The 20,402-nt window shown below is 34.1% G+C and overlaps 2 protein-coding genes across 7 annotated transcripts; both read left to right on the top strand.

Annotated features, from left to right (window-relative positions):
* The first annotated feature begins 792 nt into the window (after nt 1-792).
* On the top strand, nt 793-2,562 carry LOC106450680 (transcription factor bHLH47). Of its 6 annotated transcripts, none has more exons than XM_048744894.1 (5): nt 793-1,039; nt 1,131-1,265; nt 1,355-1,458; nt 1,629-1,756; nt 1,862-2,562. In XM_048744894.1, the coding sequence occupies exons 4-5, from the start codon at nt 1,631-1,633 to the stop codon at nt 2,288-2,290; spliced, it is 555 nt and encodes a 184-aa protein (XP_048600851.1). In that variant the 5' UTR covers nt 793-1,039; nt 1,131-1,265; nt 1,355-1,458; nt 1,629-1,630; the 3' UTR covers nt 2,291-2,562. The 6 variants fall into 6 exon arrangements, with proteins under 6 accessions (XP_048600851.1, XP_048600850.1, XP_048600852.1 ...); XM_048744893.1 differs by having other exon boundaries at nt 1,352-1,458; XM_048744895.1 differs by having other exon boundaries at nt 825-1,039; nt 1,179-1,265.
* A 12,605-nt stretch (nt 2,563-15,167) lies between these two features.
* On the top strand, nt 15,168-16,098 carry BNAA01G20230D (protein BUNDLE SHEATH DEFECTIVE 2, chloroplastic). The gene is made up of 4 exons (XM_013857011.3): nt 15,168-15,431; nt 15,534-15,597; nt 15,679-15,775; nt 15,854-16,098. Exons 1-4 carry the CDS (start codon nt 15,264-15,266, stop codon nt 15,930-15,932), a joined length of 408 nt encoding a protein of 135 aa, XP_013712465.2. The 5' UTR covers nt 15,168-15,263; the 3' UTR covers nt 15,933-16,098.
* The last annotated feature ends 4,304 nt before the right edge of the window (nt 16,099-20,402 follow it).

Raw genomic sequence — 20,402 nt, 5'->3', positions numbered from 1 at the left:
TGTTTTTTTAAAACGACTTTAAAATACAAAAATGAGGACACCTTATATGTTATATTTTTTTTATATGTTAGATTTTTTCTTATATGTTATATTTTGAATTTTTTAAAACGACTTTAAATTACAAAAATATAAGTTTTCCGTAAGTATACGACTAAAAACATTAAAATGACATGTATCAATTCGATGATTGATTTGAAAGCTTTCAAAACCATATAGAAGATAAAAGTCAAAATAATTCAACTGTAAAAACAATACTGTTCACTTTTTTCAAGAATGTGTTCGATGGAAAAAATAAGGTTTTTATGTCATAATTTGTTTATTATCCAATCCGATCAACCCATGATGTATTAATTATAGTTTTATTCTATTCTTTTAATAAAAATTGATCCGATCCATCGGAAAAAAATTATATAATAACAACAAAAAAATATTTTATATATATAAATAAAATGATCAAATATATAAAAGAAACTATCGATAATATATATAAATAAACTCACCATGCGCAAAGCGCAGGTCTTACCCTAGTTATCAATTAAAATGATGAAGAACATGAAAAATTAATAAATAACATATATTATGGAGAATATGACAAATAAGCAAAACTAAAATCACTAAAACATACAAATAAACAAAATAATGAAAAATATAAAAATAAACAATAAGCAATGATAAATAAACAAAATCACATAATATTGTGGAGAATTTGACAAGTAATCAAAATCACTTAAAGATATGATGACGTGTAAGTAAAGAATAACACGCAGCGTAATAGAGAAGGACAAAAGTGGGAAAGTAAAAGGCACATGTCGAGCTCAGGTGTCTGGTTAACACGTATTACTTCTTCTGTGCTCTCCACGCGCCTCCTTCTTTTCCCACACGCCCTCCTCCTCCTCCTCTCTATCTTATTTCATTTTCGCTTCGCTTCGCTTCCTCCTAAATTCCTCAAACCCTCTCTTTAAATTCTCTTCTAGCTTTTGTTTTCTGACTCATATCGAATCCTGATCGCCTAACGAGTTATTGAAGGAAAATTTTTATGGTAATACTTCACTGTTATTTACTTATTTTGATTTGACATGAATATGATGAGACAGAGAGAATCTAAAAGCACCTTCTTGAGTTTCATACAGTTTTTGTTTTTCGTCTCCACAAGCTTAAAGGTTGACTTTGACTCTCAGAATCTCCTTCGTTCCTAAAATCAAGAAGACGGGATCGAAAACTCCTTCCACATCCGATGATGATCCACATGCTTCTGTTGATCAAAGGTGTCAACTTTAGGATGACTGATTATAATCTGTTGATTGATTTTTATCTTTCTTTTATAAAAAAAATGTTCCATATTCGGCTATAGCAGGTCTAGAAAAGGCAAAGTACCCAAAAGGATAAACAAGGCTGTTAGGGAGAGGCTTAAACGCGAGCACTTGAATGAGCTTTTCATTGAGTTAGCCGATACACTTGGTAAAAATTTCACATTTTTCTCTATAGATTTGAATGAAAAATTGCTTGAGTTGAGAGGCTGTTATCTTGCATATACAAGTGTTAGTATGGTGATGTTACCCATTGTGATATCTTCTTCTTTTTTTTTACCCATTGTGATATCTAATCTGAAACGTTTTCTCTTTTCTCAGAAATGAATCAGCAGAACAGTGGGAAAGCCTCCATACTGTGTGAAGCTACTAAGTTTTTGAAGGACGTGTTTGGTCAAAGTGAGTCCCTTAGAAAGGAGCAAACTGCTCTCCTCTCTGAATCTAACTACGTACGCCACTTTCCTTTAAAACACCATGTTCTCCTCTTCCTTGAAACAATGTTTGTCTCAATGGTTTAATAATTGTTTTGTGATGGAAACTGTCGGCGTATGTAGTTAACCACAGAGAAGAATGAACTCAAGGAAGAAACATCAGTACTTGAGACCGAGATCTCAAGACTACATTCCGAGATAGAAGCAAGAGTGAACCAGTCAAAACCTGACTTGAACACGTCCCCTGCGCCTGAGTACCATCATCAACAGTATCCCCAACTTGCATCTCAGTTTTCAGGACTCCCTATTTTCCAAGGAGCCGGCTTTCAACAATCTTCTGCAACTCCTCCTGGTGCCACGGTTATTGTCCTTCCAATGCATCCTGATCTCCAGACACAAGATACTTCAGACTTGACAGGGCACCTGCAGACACAAGCGCCAACGGTGATGTATAATAGCTCAAGTGTGAGTAAGCCATGTCCAAGGTATGCTAGCGCGGCTGACTCATGGCCTTCTCGGCTACTTGGAGAGCGACTGAGAGTTAGCGAATGAGTCTTAGGCGGGAAACAGAGACAAAGGCAACTTGTGAAGAACCCTTGGGTTTTGGTATGTAGCACATCCTCTAGTGTCCTTGTGGGTTTGGCCTTAGCCATAACTTGTTTTGTGGTGGTTTGTTTATAGGATCAAAAAAATTGTGGTCCTTTGAGAAAAATAACGAAAATAATTGGCTCTAACCCATGTCAGTTTCTTGTCCCAAGATACAAAAAGACTGTGTTACAAAAAAACAAAAAAAAATGACCACTATAATAAATAACTTTACCGTATTCCCAGTGTTTATCTCTATAATTTTATTTGTAAAAGTCAATTTTCTATGTGATGTGCTCACGACAGATAATTATATATTATATAGACACCTTAATGAAATAAAGAAAACGACAGATAATTATATATTATATAGACACCTTAATGAAATAAAGAAAATAAAGAGTGTGTTACCAATTAAGACACATTTCTGTCTTTTTGACAATATAAGACACTTTTCACTAGAGGAGCACATTCCCGATTTTCAAAGTAATGAAATAAAGAAAATAAAGAGTGTTTTACGAATGTCCTCTCAGAGAAGACTTTTACGAATGTCTTCTATTTATGTCATTTTTGCAATTGTAAATTTACGAAGGAAGACTTCTTAAGAAGTCTACTCTACATAAGACATCTTGAGAAGTCTTCTTTCGTAAATATTGACTTACTTTTGAATTTGAAAAATTCTCAAAAATTTCAAAGAAGACTTTTCGAGAACTCTTCTCGGATAAACATGTTAGTTTTGCAATTGACTGAAGTTTGTCAAAAATTTGAATTTTTATAGAAGACTTTTCGGAAAGTCTTCTCGAGAAAAATTACCGAGAAGTCTTCTATAAAAAGTCAAATTTCTGACAAACTTCAGTCAATTGCAAAACTAACATCTTTATCCGAGAAGACTTCTCTTGGATTTTTTGGGTTTTTTTCTTAATAAAGGAAAGTTAGAAAACTTCTAGGGAAGTTTTCTTGATGGAGAACACATCTAGCAAAGTCTTCTGAAAGTCTTCCCGAAGTCTTCTGAAAGTCTTCGTGAACAAATCTGAGAAAAAAACGATTTCATACCTTGAACCTGTGAGATGACTTGCTTAGCTTCTTGTGGGAACTAAAATTCACACCGTCGATTTTGTTAATCGGAGGAAAGCAAAGAAAACCCTACTTTCCTTGAGGTCCGGATTCTGTATGAGAGCCAAAGACAAGTGAAAAAAATAAATGCGAAAAATATGGACATATAACAAAACGAATTTAGAAAACAATAGATCTTTATTTCGAATTTTTGTATGAGTGTTCAAGAGAAAAAAACCATACAAGAAGTTGTCTAGAAACGGGATTACAAAGGAAATCATATAACACAAGCAGTAAAAGGAGACTAAGTTTACTAGCGCTACCACCTATGTCAAGAAAACCTATGTGGCCGCAACTCGCTTAGCAATAGACGAAAAGACAAAAAAGGTTTAAAAGATTTCGGACTGGACCTTATGAAAGGCTGCCTACGTACCCCTTTCGAGGATCAAGCCGAACATAGTTTGATTAAAAAGAAGTGAACAAGAGATCGAACTGCATGGGCGAGTTCGTATAGTATGAGTGCAAGTCATAGACACCAAACTTGTCGAGAATAAAGCTTAAGGTTTCTAAGTGCAGAGAGTTATATAGTCTCAGGAATCGTCCCTTGCACCTCTCGCCTTGGAATCCCTTAAATACTCCTCCTAGGTTGGTTTTCTCTTTCCTTTTCTGCCCTCGGGTCGAGTTTATCGCTTCGTGGAAATATTCCATTTTTCTTCGATCTTCATGATTATCCATTAAAACTTGACATTTATCCTTGAAACTTGACATTTATCTTCTCCTGCGAGTAAAAGATAACCGTCATAGTAACTTTTGGCTCAATCTCGTCTAAAATCACAAGTGGGCTTTTAGCCGCGTTTTAAACCGCTTTGGGCCGTTTTTTGACTCTAAGCGTTTGTACGATTTCTTTGAGAAATCACCATTGATACGACGCCGGTTTAGTAAAAGATTCCGAATCAATTGTATAGTCGTGGCAGCTGGTGTTTTAAGTTAATTGTTACCGTTTTATACGATCGATCCGAAGTTATACAAGAAAATAAGTCTTCGCGTTTTTATCGTAATGTTTCAATGGTAACTCCAATCGAGACGAAATAAAAGACAATGCGGTTATTGGTCGAAGGATGGAGGTACGAGGATGAGAGGAAAGTGCATGATACTGATACCACGGACTGGCTGGGACGGACCGCGCTCGCCATATGGCGAATGGGTCAGGACGTACCACACTTGCCATATGGAATCCACAACCATCCACGGGAAAAGATCAATCCGACTACTTACTTGAGTAATTTTCTCGGCTATTACATGATTTTCCTTGTCTGCGTTTTACTCTTTAAAGAGGGTTGTTACATGGCGAGCTGGCCGGGACGGACCGCGCTTGACATATGGCGAGCTGGCCGGGACGAACCGCGCTTGCCATATGGTGAGCTGGCCAGGGCGGACCACGCTCGCCATATGGCGAGCTGTCTGGGATGGAGGTCAAGTCAAAGCTCGACGTATGGCGAGCCAGTCAGGTTGGGTCAAACCTCGGCCTTCCTCGGGTGGTTCGGACGGTTTGGCAGTGTTGGTAAGCCTTTTTCCCGTTTCGTCATTTGTTTTCCGAGAGTTTTTTTGTCAAAGAGATTGGATCTTCTAATTTGAGAACTTGTCGTATAACTTCTTTTTAAAATTATACGAGACTTTTTTGTTCCGGGAAATATTTTCCAAGGACTTTCAGGAATTGATTCCGTCGTGACTGATTTTGACTCCAACACTTCTCCAAGCACCCATAACTTTACTACAAAAGCTACCAAGTTTAATGACCACGAATCATGAGCTTCAATGTCTCTATGAACTTTACAAAGCTTGGAGTCAAAATCTTTGTTTTTCTGAATGAATTTTAAGAGACATTGAAAAAGATGTGACTTGTATGCATAAGTAATGAGATATGAAGAGTAAAAATCAAAACTTTGGTGCATTAAGAGCTTCAAATTGGTTGTTCATGGTGGTTAGTGTATTGATGGCAATGGAAATATTGTAAATACTTGATGAAGATGAGGATGAAAAGGAAAAAGACTCATTTTTGAAAAAGAAAAAAAGTAATGCATTTTCGTGAATAATTCGAACTTCTAGGGTAAATAGAAATAAAGAAAGTTAAAAAAAAAAACATAAGTTATTTTTGTGTTTGACTCAAAATTTTATGTCATATTTGAAAAAAACCAAATTTTAAAATATATTTACCTATCTATATTATAATGATCGAGTTTTTGCTCTCTCCTCAGCGCACCACGTCAGCATTTTGTGGACCCCACTTTTAAAAAGAGGTGAAAAAGTGTCAAACTCATGGTTCGAACCCGTGTTATTGAGATATAAACACTAACATTTATACCACTAAACTAAAGGATACTTTGTACATTGATGACCGCAACTAATATCTATTTATGAAGGTCGGAAACTCTTGCTTCTTCGGCTTTCTCTTTGGGTCGGGTCTACAAGTGTATTATGAGTTTCATTTTTAAATGAGATTCATCACGTTATATGAAAAAAACAACAATTATAGTTTTCGCATATTGTAAACTGTCTTCGTTTAACATAAGTTAGGGTTCTTTTCATCATTATCTCAAACAAGTCTGAGTTACAGAGTTGCGCCGTGTGTCTGTTTGTAATCTATTTTTTCACCGGTGAACTCTTCATCTCCCCATCTTAAATCACTTGATAATAAACGTTCCTGATTTGTAGCCCTTATGTAAATCCTATATATATGATTCTCATCTTTGATGAACCGAATCTTTATCTCCACAAAACTCATTGATTCCTCTTAGCTTTAACCATCTTCTAGAAAATGTCTCTCTCTGTCTTTCCAGTTCCTCAAACCGACGTCCTCGGCGTCCGTCACTCAACCTTCGCGTCTCTCCGTCTTGGTCGTATTAGTCAGAGCATAATCCCTAACCTCTTCGCTTCTTGGATTCCCTGAACTTCAAGAAAGACAGTGAGTTTATGGGAATCACGGTTCTCTTCCTTGATGAAAATGTAAGTTAATCTTCGATTTATCACACTTATTTAATAAAATTATTTTTAATTGATTTTCTGATTCTTTGTTGAATAATATTATTTGCAGATTCTGTGATTCATGGGTTTATTCCCGCCGGACGTGCTAATCATTACATGTCATCTTTGAAAGCCGGTTCCATTGTGAAAGTTGATCGTTTTGAGGTTGCTAGGTGCTCAAGCATGTACAAGATAACTGATCATCTATTTCTCATTCGTTTCATCCCACCAACTATTATTTATGAAGTCATCACGGATGCTCCTAAGATCAATCTTCAGTCATAATTAGACTGTTTGACAATTTCCAAGTGATTGCGAATATAAACCTAGAACTTCAAGATATATTATCATATTGCATGTGAGTTTATATTATGTTTCGATATCATAACGGATATTTAAACTCGCAGATGTGGTTGGGGAAATCCGTTCTGTCCAGGGCTCTGCACTTACCAAAGAAACAACTCGAGTCGTTATCCGTCTCCTCATTGATCCGTAAGAAACAATCAACACACAATTTCCTTTATATTATTATCTATATTGTGCTAACATCAATAATGAAAAATATTTCCGACCCAAAATCCGTGGTCGTCTATTTGTCTCCCTTACTTATCAAACTAATTTTGCACAAACCTTTATTTTACAGCTTAAAAGAAACCACAACAACCCAAACAATCAAAACACCAAAAACTAAAATTCCAAAAAAGAAGAATCATTAATGATCACCTTTCTTTTTTTGTCTAATCTTAGAAGTAAAGTTCAAAACAAATATACCAAACCAATCACCTCAACCAAAACTCAACGACACTTACATCGAGTCAGCTAAACAAATACAAACTACACGGCCAACTATTTAACTATTTAGAAACTTACTTTCGCACCGAAGAAGATGAAGACGACAACCAAGATCAGTGAAATTACCTAAACAAAAAAAGCAGAGTAAGTTACGAACTCTGATAAATATAATTAACAATGATTTTTGTTTACATATTACCCATCAAATAAAAGATAAACAAACACAGCCACACCAGAAGATACAAGAGACAATCCCAACAGACACAAAGGCGGCAACAACATCTTCACCTGCTCACTCCTCTTGTCTTATAAAAATAGTTTACATGCCCAATGTCAACAGGCCAATGCTATTGTCTTCTTATGAGAAATACATAAATTCGTTTAAAACCCATTAAGGCACAAATACTCAGAACTGTCACTCATTTTATAGTTATTTCTACAAGTCTTCATGTATTTGTTTTAAAGGTCCGGTAAGAGCAACACGTTTAAAAATAAAAAAGAAACATATATCAAACATAATAAGGATAATAATTTTTTTTACTTAATACACACAACTTACAAAACTAAACTGGAGAAAAAATATCGAGAAACAAAAGTACTCTCAACAACTTTAATATAATTTATGTACTCTCTCTCAACTGTACAAAAAAACAAATTAAAAAGACAAACAAATAATAAGTCTCAGTGACACAGCAAACGACACCACGAACTATATCAATCACATTACTAACACAATTTAGTCCTTCATAAGTGGAGAACGATGCATACACAGTTCATCATTACAAATCTAACCCTATAACAATAAAAAAACTTCAAAAACAACTTAAAACGCAAAATTCACAACTACAATAACCCTAACAAATATTGAGATGAAACAAAAACTTTGTCCACAACCCCGCGCTTGCGCAGAGGCAATGCCCCTAGTATATATAAAATACCACTTCAAAAAAAAAACTTAAAATAGTAAAATAATTTAGACAATATTTTTATTTTGAATATTTTATCAAATTATTACATATATAAACTCATCATCTAATATCATATGTTTCAAAACAATTAATTAATTACATAGATAATCTTAATGAACTAAAAGTTATACCTAAATACATAGACACCCTTAATGAAATAAAAATATTATATAACATTGCCATTAATATCATCTATTTCTAAATCCTTTATTCTTAATAAAAAAATTAATTAAATTTCCTTTTTGCAAAAGCACATAAATAAGAAAAGGGAATGTTTACAGAATAAAAACTTATAGATTATTTATATGTGAAAGAGTTTAAATTTTATTTCCTTTTATCGTTTTCCTTAAAATATAAATAAAAAAGTTATCTAGAAATTTTATAATATATTTACTTATATATACAAAACACCACGTCACAAAACAAATTGAATAAGTAAAATAATTTAGGCATGTTTTCTATAAGATAATCTTTTTATTGTGAATATTTTATCAAATTATTAATAAGAAAATGATTTTAAAAGCATATATAAACTCATCATCTAATATCATATGTTGTAAAAAAAATAATTAATTGCATAGATAATCTTAATGATCTAAAAGTTATACCTAAATACATAGACACCCTTAATGAAATAAAAATATTATAAATTATTCCCATTAATATCATCTATTTCTGGTTTCTTTATTCTTAAGAAAATTTTAGTTAAATTTTCCTTTTTGGAAAAGCACACAAATAAGAAAAAGAAATATTTACAGAATACAAGCTTATAGATTATTTATATGTGAAAGAGTTTATATTACCTTTTATATTTTCTCAAAAAATATAAATAATAAATAAAATATCTAAAAATTTAAAATATAATTACTTATATATAAAACACGAATTCACAAAACAAAATTTAAAATTTAAAATATATTAGACATGTTTTCTATAAGATAATATTTTTATTGTAAATATTTTATCAAATTATTAATAAGAAAATAATTTTAAAAGCATATATAAACTCATCATCGAATATGATATGTTTAAAAAAATTAATTAATTACATAGATAATATTAATGAACTAAAAGTTATCCATGTTGGGGAAAAATATTCAGGTATTGAATTCCTCCAGAGTCAGACAGGACACCGGCCTTCGGGTCCCCGCTAGGAGATGCCCTGTATCCCCGTTGGGAAGCACTCCGGGTCCGGTCCTAGGGACCACCCCCTTCCTCCGGGAAATGGAAATATTCCGATAAGAGGATCTTTCCATATTTCCGAATATGGAAGATTTCAACCCTATTGGCTGACCAAGACCGACCAACAAACGACTATATAAGGGGAGCCCAAACCCTAGACCAAGGGATTGACACTTCAAGACTTAGAGATTAGAGTTAGACGGCTAGAACTAGTGTTCTTACTTAATATATTGTAGTTCCGGCTTGTTTACTCAATAAAACATCTCTTCAAGTCTTATTTTCTTCAAATCTATATGAAATCAAGGCTTGTCCATCGTTCCGTAGTACTTAGGCATGTCAGTTGGGTTGGACTGCACCCAAATGGGTGTGACCAATTGGGCATTAATTTTACTGGGCTCAAAACACCCATACACATGTTTAGCCAACACCCAATAACACCAAAACCCAACTTCAGCCAACACCCAGCTAGACAACCCAAGCCCGCCCATTTATAAGCAAATCTGTATAAACTCAATCTAAGCTCAATTTTAATGTCACTGAAAATTTCTGAATACAAATGTGATGTAAAATAAATTCAATAGGCTTCGGTTTTCATAACTCTCTGTTTTATGTAAAAAAAAAAAATTAAAACTCTCTGATATCATGATTCACTTTGCTCCAGCTTCCAGCTTCTTTACTTGTCTTCAGCCTGTAAGAAGGAAAAAAAGATAGCAACGCACTGCAGTGAACAAAACAGTATGAGTGATGTACGGTCATATCACAACGACATACTCGAACACCTACGGTTCAAGCTGCTAAAGCAACAATGTTTAACACATCATTCTTATAAATCCACAGAAGAAGATACAAGAAAGCATACGACACTTGGAGTTATTCAATGATTCCCACAGAAGAAGACGGCTCTGATATTAAAATACTAGACCGCTACAAGTCTTCAACTCAAGCCTTATAACTTGTATGCAAATAAAAGTTAAAAAAAGAAGCTCATGAAACCTGAATATCTCTAACGAGATTTATAAAGGCTTATCCAGAAACGAGCATATCACAAACGCTTAAGACAGACCGAGCATATCACAAAGGCTTATCTAGAAACGAGATTCATCATCATACAAACTCAAACGAGTTACTTGCAACACTGAACTAAATGATGTATCTTCAGATCAATAGCTAGAACATTTCAATATCTTATCCAAAAGTACAAAATCACACAATAATTGAGCAGTAAACACATCACATAACAAGTACAAGATAATACCTCAGTCAAGTCTCTAAACTCTCCACTCTCTTCTTCTTTCTTCTTCTCTTTATCCTCTTCCTCTTTCTCCTCTTCTGTCTTCTCAACAGACTCATCACCTACGAAAAAATATAATTTGATGAAGATTCTGAAGCAATTTATTATATGAACATATTATAAGCAACACTAACCCATTGCTGGAAACCCTTTTAACCAGTTTCTTGTACAGACCAAGGCTTGGACATTAGTAGGTAGAAGACTGCTCATGTACTTGTTAAGGACTCTACTACCTATGCTAAACGAAGATTCTGAAGCAACGGTTTTTATGGGTATACTCAGAACCTCTCGTGCCATTGTTGCCAACTCCTTGAACCGAGCTGAGTTGTCTCTCCAGTAATGTAACACATTCAGTTTCTTGTAAGCGGCCATGTCAAGCAATGGCTCATCCAGATATATGTCGAGAGCAGACTTGCCACTGCCAACAACTTTCTGAGAAAAAAAAGGCGTAGAATCCCTGAAGAACAGGTTAAATAACACTTATCAGAAATAAATACAGAACATAGCTTAGAACATAACTTACACCATAATATCAGAAAATCATAAGACTTATCAGAAATAACTACAGAACATAACTTACACCATAACCGGCTGGAACATCGTGTATTTCTCCTTGTGAAGTTGTTGCAGCACTACTGATTCTTTGGTTTTTCTTGTAAGCTCCAAACAGCTTATAGATCTTTGAACGAACATTAGTCAACCTTTTCTTACAAGTAGACTGATCCAAAACCGAGAAACAATATTCTAAGAAGTCAAATTTCAGTCTTGGATCCAAACTGCATCAATTGGAAGGATATCGCTCTACTCTTCCCATTATTTCTCAAACTTGAGCTTCATACACTTCACCATTTCACAAATAACAGGATCAGAAGAATTTGCATGAGCTCTCAACTAACACTCAATCTTCCAAATTTTATTGAAATACAAATTTGATGTCGGGTAAAAGGAACCAGAAATCAAATTTGTGATCTCAGCAAATGGCTTCAACAACTTGCATATCACTTCTGCTCTCCTCCACTCAGAATAAGAGGGATAGCTCAGATAACTCACTTCTACATCCGCCAAGTTACCTAGTGCGTGTTTGAACTTTATAGCTCTAGAAAGCATAAGGAAAGTAGAATTCCAGCGTGTACTTACATCTAAGACCAGACCTCCTTCATCATCCTCAACTCCCACTGTTTCAACACAGTTTTGAAAGATGGTTGCTCTACTTTCTGATGCTTTAATGAATTTGACACTCTCCCTGATCTTTTGCAAAGCTCCTCCAATCACTGTTAAGCCATCTTGCACAACCAGATTCAAAATGTGTGGTGAGCATCTAACATGGAAAAACTCTTCATTATAGACCAGATCTTTGTGCAACAGTCTTTTCATAATGCTCTGCATGGTGTCATTTGAAGAAGCGTTGTCCACTGTGAGACATAAGACCTTCTTTTCCAGTCCCCATTCCTTTAGCAGCTCAATCAGCTTCATAGCAATGGCTATTCCCGAATGAGGTGGAGGAAAAGCAATGAACGGTAATATCTTCGCTTGCAAATTTCAATCATCATCGACGTAGTGTGCAGTCAAGCAGAGATACCCTTCAATCGTGATAGCCCTCCAGAGATCTGTTGTCAAACAAACTCTACCAGGAAAATCATTTAAGATTTTCCTAAGTTTCTGCTTCTCACTTTCATAAATCTTCAACACATCAGAAGCTGCTGTGTTTCCACTCCAATACTCAATACTGGAATTAGCATAAGTAAAAGCCATTATAATCCTCTTGTACTCTACAAACTTGTAAGGAAGATCATGCTCTATAATGGCCATAGCTATCATCTCACGGAACACCATGATATCCACTTTCCTAGAACTCCTTTTAGGTGTTCCAACAACTTTTGGACATACCTTCGTATGACGAGTCATAGTTGAGGTTCCATTCCTACGAAGATTCAAGAAGTAAAACTTTTTACAAAGGTTGCATCTGATCTTAGTTGTACCATCAGACAACATTCCTCCAAGTATAGTAAACTTTCTCCAGCACCTAGAGACTATACGGTGTGACTGAACTTGTTTCGGTTGTGTGCCTCTGTTAACCTCTGAAATCTCTATAACTTCATGATCCTCTATATATTCATCCATCACATCATTCTGACCATCATCGTTCAAGTCTATAGCTTCCATTTTCTGAAACAAAAAAAAATTAAATGAGAAAGGAGCAGTTATCATGGTAATATTAGCAAACTGTGAACACAGAAACATGAACACACAAAACCCACAACACATAACGAGACTGACTCAAGTTAAGAGAATAAAACTTAAGTAGAATCTCAGAAACATGAACACACAATAATCAGTTATCATAGGCTCATAGCATTGCTACTTAGTTAACACATAACGAGACTACCATGATAACTGCATCAGCAACTAAAACACCACCAAAGTACATACTCACACAATATCAGAAGCTGAACACATCAATTATGCAAACGAGATTCATCATCATGCAAAGGAATGGTTCAAAACTTACCTTGATACACAAAGAATTCAAGAATCTTGCAGAGATAACGGCTATGTCGAGGAGATAACTTGAGCTTCAATCTTCATACAACTCCTCGTGTTTCTGAATCCAAAACAAAACGATATATATGAATTTTATAATCTAAACGATTCATCATCATCATCAGAGCAAGAGTTTATAAGCGAGATTCAATAATCAATAATCTTAAGCCATAGAAACGAGATTCATCATCATCATCAGAACTACAGTAAACAATGGAAACGAGATTCATCGTCATACAAAACGAGATTCGTCACAAAACCCACAACAGAAATTCATCATCATACAAAACGAGATTCATCACAAAACCCACAACAGAGATTCATCATCATCATCATCACATAACCCGATATCAAAGCTAAAACTCAAAGCTATAGAAACATAAGATCAGAAGCTAAAACTCGAGAATCCTACCTGAAATTGCGAGAAGAAGAAGTCACACGCCGGAGAAGATGAATCCAGAAGGAGAGATCAGAAGGAGAGATCGCAAAATTTCATCGCAAAATCCCAAAAGATGGTACGGCGGCGACGTTGAAAGGAGTTTCCTTTTTTCAGTCAAAATAAAAAAAAATGTAGCCGGATTGACTATGAACCGGTCAAGTAGCCGGATTGGATCTAATAGTTGGTTTGACTATGAACCGGTCAAGTAGCCGGATTGGATCTCAAAGTTATTAAACTTTATAAAAATTATTAAAACTATCAAAAATATATAAACTAACAATATGAACAAAAATAGTTTATATGTATAATGTTTAATATTTGATATCTATTTATATTTTAATTATATATCATATTTACTAACTTTACTTTTAAATATCAATAGTTAAAAATTTTTAGACCAGATTATTAGACCAGGTTTGACCCGGTCGAACCATATCGAGTGACCCAATAATTATCTTGTTCAGAAGCGCTTCTGGTCCGGTTTAGAAAAAAAACACCGGATGTAATGGTATACTAGATTTTGACCCGCGCTTTCAAAGCGCGGATTTATTTTTGTTTTTTTTTTTCAATTGACAAATATTTAGTAAATGTCACATTTTCATATATTTGTGTTTTATTTTACAAAAGACTTAAAAATTTTATCTTTATTTATCGTATTTCATTTTAAATGACTATTTATGTAAAAAAAATTAAACTTTATTTTTTTAATGAATTAAGTTGGTATAACTCTGATAAATTAATTTTATTATGGGGTTAATATTTTAATTAAAAAATTATATACTTTTAATAAAGATTTATACTTTTCAATAAAAAAATTCAATTATTTTTATGAATGCTTAAATTATATTAAGAAAATAAAAAAATAATAATTAAGAATAGTTGAAAAAAAATTATTTGAACTTGGACTCGATGGTCCAAAGGAAAAAAAAAGGTGAAAATTGAATCTGATTTTTTAATAGGCCCAAATGGCCCAAGAGAGATTTGATTTGGGCTGGATCCAAAAATAATGACCCAATATAGATTTGTTATTAATATTACTTAATTGCCCTTAATGAAACATGCAATGTTAGTGAAGGAAACATGCCCCTAAGGTAATTATGACAATATGATCCTGCTTTAATAGTATAGATTCTGAAGGTTGCTAAAAAAATGTATATTATGAATAAGGTATGAACCCTCAAAACAGCTCCACATTTATTGTTTGGATCATGGTCACGATATATAGTTGGGATATTATTAGGTCAATATGAAAGTACAATTTAATAAAAATTCTTAGGCATTGTTCAATTAAAAAAATTACACATAAAAAATTTGTATTTATATTTTAATAGATAAAGATAATTTGAACATTTTTTTTGTAACAAATGTAAATTATATTAAGAATTTTAGCAAATTCTTCCTTTTACATTTGGAAAAGGGAAACCAAAACTGAAATAAATAAAGAAAATGGATTGTAAAGCAAAAGAAATTTGAGGAATGAAATTGGCAGTAAAATGTGAAATTGGGTTTAAAGGAAACCGGTATAACAATTGATTCTGGCCTGGATCGGTTTAAGTGGGTAAAGAAACAGATATTTTTGCAAAGGACCAAAAAAAGGAGACATCTTATCTAATATCTCCCCTATCGAGTGGGTAAGAAGAAACTGAAACAGAAATGGCGAATTCACTATGCTTCTTCTCTTCTCCTCCTACCTTTTGCTTCCAGTCTCCCATCAAAACCCCTAAACCTACTCACTTCTTCCCACTAGGTGATAAGAAGTCGTCGTTGGCTCAGAAAGGAGAAGTGTTTCAGACTTCCAAATCCAAAAGCTTCGAAATTCAGGTTAGGTTTCTCTAAAACTATGTTCTTCTCTACCAACTTTGTTCTTATTCCATTCACCGTTTCTAACTAAAAAAAAGAATCATCTTCTGGAATCAACAACAGGCCACAGACGGTACTCAGACCACTAAAATGAGCAGCATAGTTTGTCAAAAATGTGAAGGGAATGGTAAATGAATATCTTAGTTTCTACGACTGAATTCTTTGATAAACTTAACAAATATTTTGTGTAAAATGTGTTGTGTAAAAGGTGCTGTGGCATGTTCTCAATGCAAAGGGGGTGGTGTGAATTTGATTGATCATTTTAATGGGCAGTTTAAAGCTGGTGGCCTCTGTTGGCTTTGCAGGTTTTGCTCTTCTTCGTCTTCTTCCTTCTCCACAATAAAAAAACTCATATATTAATATCCTCTTTAATGTATTGTCAGAGGTAAAAAGGAGGTTTTGTGTGGAGAGTGCAATGGAGCTGGTTTCCTTGGTGGTTTCTTGAGCACCTTTGACGAGTAATAGAGAAAAGCTTCTTACAAAATGAATTTTGTGCTATAATCACTCATGAACACTCTTTATAAACCTTAGAAGAGGTTTCTCTCTATGAACGCTCTTCTTCTAAACCCATTATGTATTACTATTTGTTATTGAACACCATGTTTTATTGCACTTTTTTGTTTCTTTAGATGCCTCCCTCACATTTCATGTTCTGCCTCTCTCATTTTTTCTTCTATAGATTGAAATACTGTTAGGTTTAACAACATATCTATATATCGATTAGATTTTAGATGGACATTTTCAAATGGTTTGGAGGATAAATAATTTCAGTTTTGTATCTAACCCAATGATAAATGTATTATGTTATTTTACAGAACTAGAGTTTCCAATTTCTTATCTTTCTTTTTGTCGTCTAGAAGAATATAATGAACATGAACCAAGTCACAGAACTGATGAGGTAAAGTTGGCGAGTTAAGCTGATCCCGAAGACTAAATCTAGTGGAAAGAACCCTGGAGACATAAACCAAATGAATAAAATGATTCTTTGGAAACAAACCAATATAGATCAAATGCCACCTAAGAGTATAGAGTATACACAAAAAGCAGAACCATCATAATAAAACGAAACACCCTAGCAAGATAAACCACCAAGGATGGAAAAAAAGAGAGGGGGAAAGCGTCCAATGCCAAAACTATTGGAGATGAACCAAAAGCCACAACTCATTGCTCTGGAACACACTAAGAGCTACGATAAAATTATTATAATGGCCACATATCTATTAATATAAAGTAAAGAATTTTCTTCTTAGAAACTGCCACGTCATTAATTTTTCTCTTCTAAACATGACACGTGTCTAGTTCACTAATTTTTTTTTTACTTATTGTTTGGTTTCTATTTTGGACTTTAACATGGGGTTTAACCGTTTATTAAAGTGGGCTAATGAAATAATTATTCGAGCCCGATAGTAACATTCGTCGTCTTAAAAAATTGCAAGCTTCTGTTTCTAGGGTTCATGGTGTTTTCAACTTCTGATTTCGTAGACCGACCATGAATTTTCGGGAAGGTGATAGGAGACAAATATTTACAACTAATCTCTGGTGAAATCTGCCGTTCATGCCGATTCTGTTGGAGTTCTTCTCACCAACAAAGGGAAACCAAAACATTACCGACTGTATTCAATCGTCTCTTTAACGTCCTTATTTACTCCTTCTCTCCACTCCTTCCACAATTTATCATTCAATGCACCTCTTCTTCTTCCAATCCGTGAATCTGCACTTTGCAGCTATAAATAGGTTAGTATTGATCCCGTTAACTTCATCATTTCAATCCTCACAATCATAATAATCTTTAAAACTTTCTGTGAGTAGAATAGAATACACCTCTCTCCTCCTTCAAAAATCCAAAGCCGGTGTAGCTGCTGAGGTTTTGGGAGATCAAGAATGTAAAAAGGGCGGCTAGGTTATGGTTTTTCATGGCGGAGAGTTTCAGCTTTCATCATCATCCTAGATTCTTATTAATGGCAATTAGTAAGTGAACTTTTCCTTTTCGTTCTTCATGTGCACATGGATTTCACATTTGCTCAATCTTTTTTTGGCATCTGTGTTTGACGATTGAAAATCAGAATCCGATTTCAAGTCATGGATCTGAAAATTAATGATGCACTGGCGATGTAAATTTTATCTCGATACCAACATAATTTCACAAGTCGAAGGCTTGGTGATGTTTGTGACCGCAGGTTAGCGTTTTACATTTAATCCTTCTAAACGTTTTATATTTTTCCTCACACGTTTTATTGTTCGTTGATTTTGATTGGGTTGGTGATTTACATGTGAAGTTGTGGCTGATGCTGAGAACCAGAAGAATTGGACTAAGTCTCCTTTTACTGGTTTCGTATAAGGTGTGGCGTCAGGCGTGTCTCTGGCTCTTGCAAGGTGATGTTAGATTAATGTCGGTGTTTGGTGAAACTCCAGATTATGTTATCTATAGAAGATATTATCCCACATTCTTTATGGGCGTGTGCCAAATACACAATTCTTTGGTTGTGTCAAATACACAATTCTTTGGTATAACAATAAGCTGAGGAAGAAGACTTGGATCAAAAGAAAACGGTCTATTTAAGAATCAGTGGTATCAGCTTCTAAAACTTTTCTTCTCTTTTATTTATATAATAATGGGATATAATTTGAACTTCTTATTGACACAAAAGTAAAACAAACAGAGTCGATAGGCAGAGGAAAGAAAGAATAACAGAATTGAGGATTTTTCAAAGATCCTCTTTTTCCTCTCTCATTCTTCTCCTGGTTTGTTCACAAATTTAAAATTTATTGGCTTTTCTTTTTTAAACAGGGTTGAGGTATATTCACGGCTCTGCTAAGAAATGATCAGAGTTGATATTGTATTGTAGATTTTTTTGACTTTCATGTTTCAAATCTCAAATGATGTACATCTTATAAAGGTTTGATGTCATCTACTAAATTAAAATTTACAAAAAAAAACATTTAAGAATCTATGACCAATTAAGTTTGTCCTCTTCTCTTTTACGAAGGTCTTGAACATATACCTGGATCAACATCCCATTGTTATGAATGTTGATGCATTCTCTTAGGTATACATAAAGTTCTTACAGATAGATGACTTCTCTTTTTTTTTATAAAAAGGGGACAGAAGATCGAATCTCTTGCATTTGATCAGACAAGAACATATATATATTTGGTGTGGTTGTCTTATCATTGTTCTTTCTTTATGTCTTGATTGTTGCAACAGATTCCTCGAAAAGCTTTTTGTTTTTTTTTTTCAGCTATTAGCTGGTGTATGTAGTAGAAACTCTCCAAAAAAAGAAAGACAGAGGTGGTTGCGTTTCTTCACAGAGAAAACTCAGCAACAAGATTCATCAGAAGAACCATAAACATGGTGGTAGACCTGGAAAATGCCAGGCCAAAATCTCAGCTACGATGCCCAATAAATGATTATAATGAAGGAAATCTCTGTTCCGGATCAGTGTCTTCTGTGTGCTAAGGCAGAGGAGACAACACAACATTTGTTCTTTGATTGCACTTACAGTACTCAGCATTCCAAGCTGCAATATATTTTTATCTGGAAAGAGAGGAATGCTATACTTCATAACAATACTTCTCAACGGCCAGTGCTCTAATTGAAAACATCTCTCGACAGCTTCGAGCAAAACTTGACATTCTCTCTCCACGGTAACTGGCGTATTCTGCTCCTGTTTCCTTTCTTACCACTTGGATTTCTTTATTCTAGAGCTTCGGTTTATTCATGATTGAAGCTAGGAAGCTATTTTTGTCTGCAGATCCTTAGGGACTGAGAAATTGTGCTGTAATCATGTATGAATGTTGGTTGAAATGAATGAAGTACTAAAAAAACAACAAAAAAATTCAACAAAAGAGTGAAGGATAAGCAAGATTTTTACCAAAAAAAAGGATAAGCAAGATTATGCATGTATTATTTAGCAAAAAAAAAAAAAAAGATTATGCATGTATTCTTCAAAAATTCTATTCAACTATTCTGATAACATGGTCAACTCCGTTTTCATATATGATAAATGATAATACATATAAAATTCTAAAAAAAAACATGTATTTGTATACCCTTTCTCAAAAAAGAAATATGTATAGTAACAACAGTTTCATATTATCTATTTATGTATCTGAAAATATTTTTAGTTATAAACAATAAGTTATTTTTTTTACATCGTGAAGTCATTAGTTTTTTTCAAAATCTATAAAGAAAAGAAAAATTAATTTTAGTTTTACAGTTTTATAATAAACAGACAAGTATATAGTTTCTTTTTTTTTTCCTGCAACAGACAAGTATATACTTTCTAAAATGAATAGTTAAAATTTTTGTAAAAAAATCATGAACATCAGTACAATTTTAGTTAAAACTTAAAAGTAAATTAAACATTTAAAATAGTTTTATACTGTTTATTTTTTTACTCGCCTGCCCGTAGGACGGGTTTACCCTGGTAAATTATAAACTATTGTAATTTCAATATGATATAAATAAATTAAGTTGGCTAGAATTAAAATAAATTGAATAAATAAAATTTTATCTATATTTTCGTCTTCGTCGGGTCTCACTCGCACCTCCATTGTTTTGTTTTGTCTTTTTTTTTCTTTCTCTGCACAAATCTGAGTGATTATCGAGAAGGCCAAGCTAGAAACAGACATCAACGAGTAAACTCAGGAAAGGAAAGGATAATAGCTGTAATATCAGTTCGTCTCTCGGAGCTCCTCTTCCCCTCAACATCTGTTTGCGTCGTTTTAATTTGTACCAGAAAAATAGGTTTCTGGAATTGTGGCGTGATGACCAAGGAACTTGTAACAGCCCGATCCCCCGGCGTCCGACCGGGGTTATCGAAGGGCGTTATGGACACGTGTCTACTCATTTAAACAACCCTACGTGTCCCGTTACTGGTCCCGAGAGCCGACGGGCGCATAACCTTCTTTGAAATACCGTCACACCCACAT

This window comes from Brassica napus, chromosome C1 (assembly GCF_020379485.1).
Source record: "Brassica napus cultivar Da-Ae chromosome C1, Da-Ae, whole genome shotgun sequence".
Taxonomy (NCBI): domain Eukaryota; kingdom Viridiplantae; phylum Streptophyta; class Magnoliopsida; order Brassicales; family Brassicaceae; genus Brassica; species Brassica napus.
The sequence above is the reverse complement of the archived record's forward strand: the minus strand, read 5'-3'. Positions and strand labels throughout refer to the sequence as shown.

Coding starts and splice junctions, on each gene's coding strand:
- LOC106450680 (XM_048744894.1), top strand. CDS start 1,631: ATGAATCAGCAGAACAGTGGGAAAGCCTCCATACTGTGTGAAGCTACT. Junction 1,757..1,861: donor TCCTCTCTGAATCTAACTAC/GTACGCCACTTT, acceptor CGGCGTATGTAG/TTAACCACAGAGAAGAATGA.
- BNAA01G20230D (XM_013857011.3), top strand. CDS start 15,264: ATGGCGAATTCACTATGCTTCTTCTCTTCTCCTCCTACCTTTTGCTTC. Junction 15,432..15,533: donor CCAAAAGCTTCGAAATTCAG/GTTAGGTTTCTC, acceptor AATCAACAACAG/GCCACAGACGGTACTCAGAC. Junction 15,598..15,678: donor TCAAAAATGTGAAGGGAATG/GTAAATGAATAT, acceptor GTTGTGTAAAAG/GTGCTGTGGCATGTTCTCAA.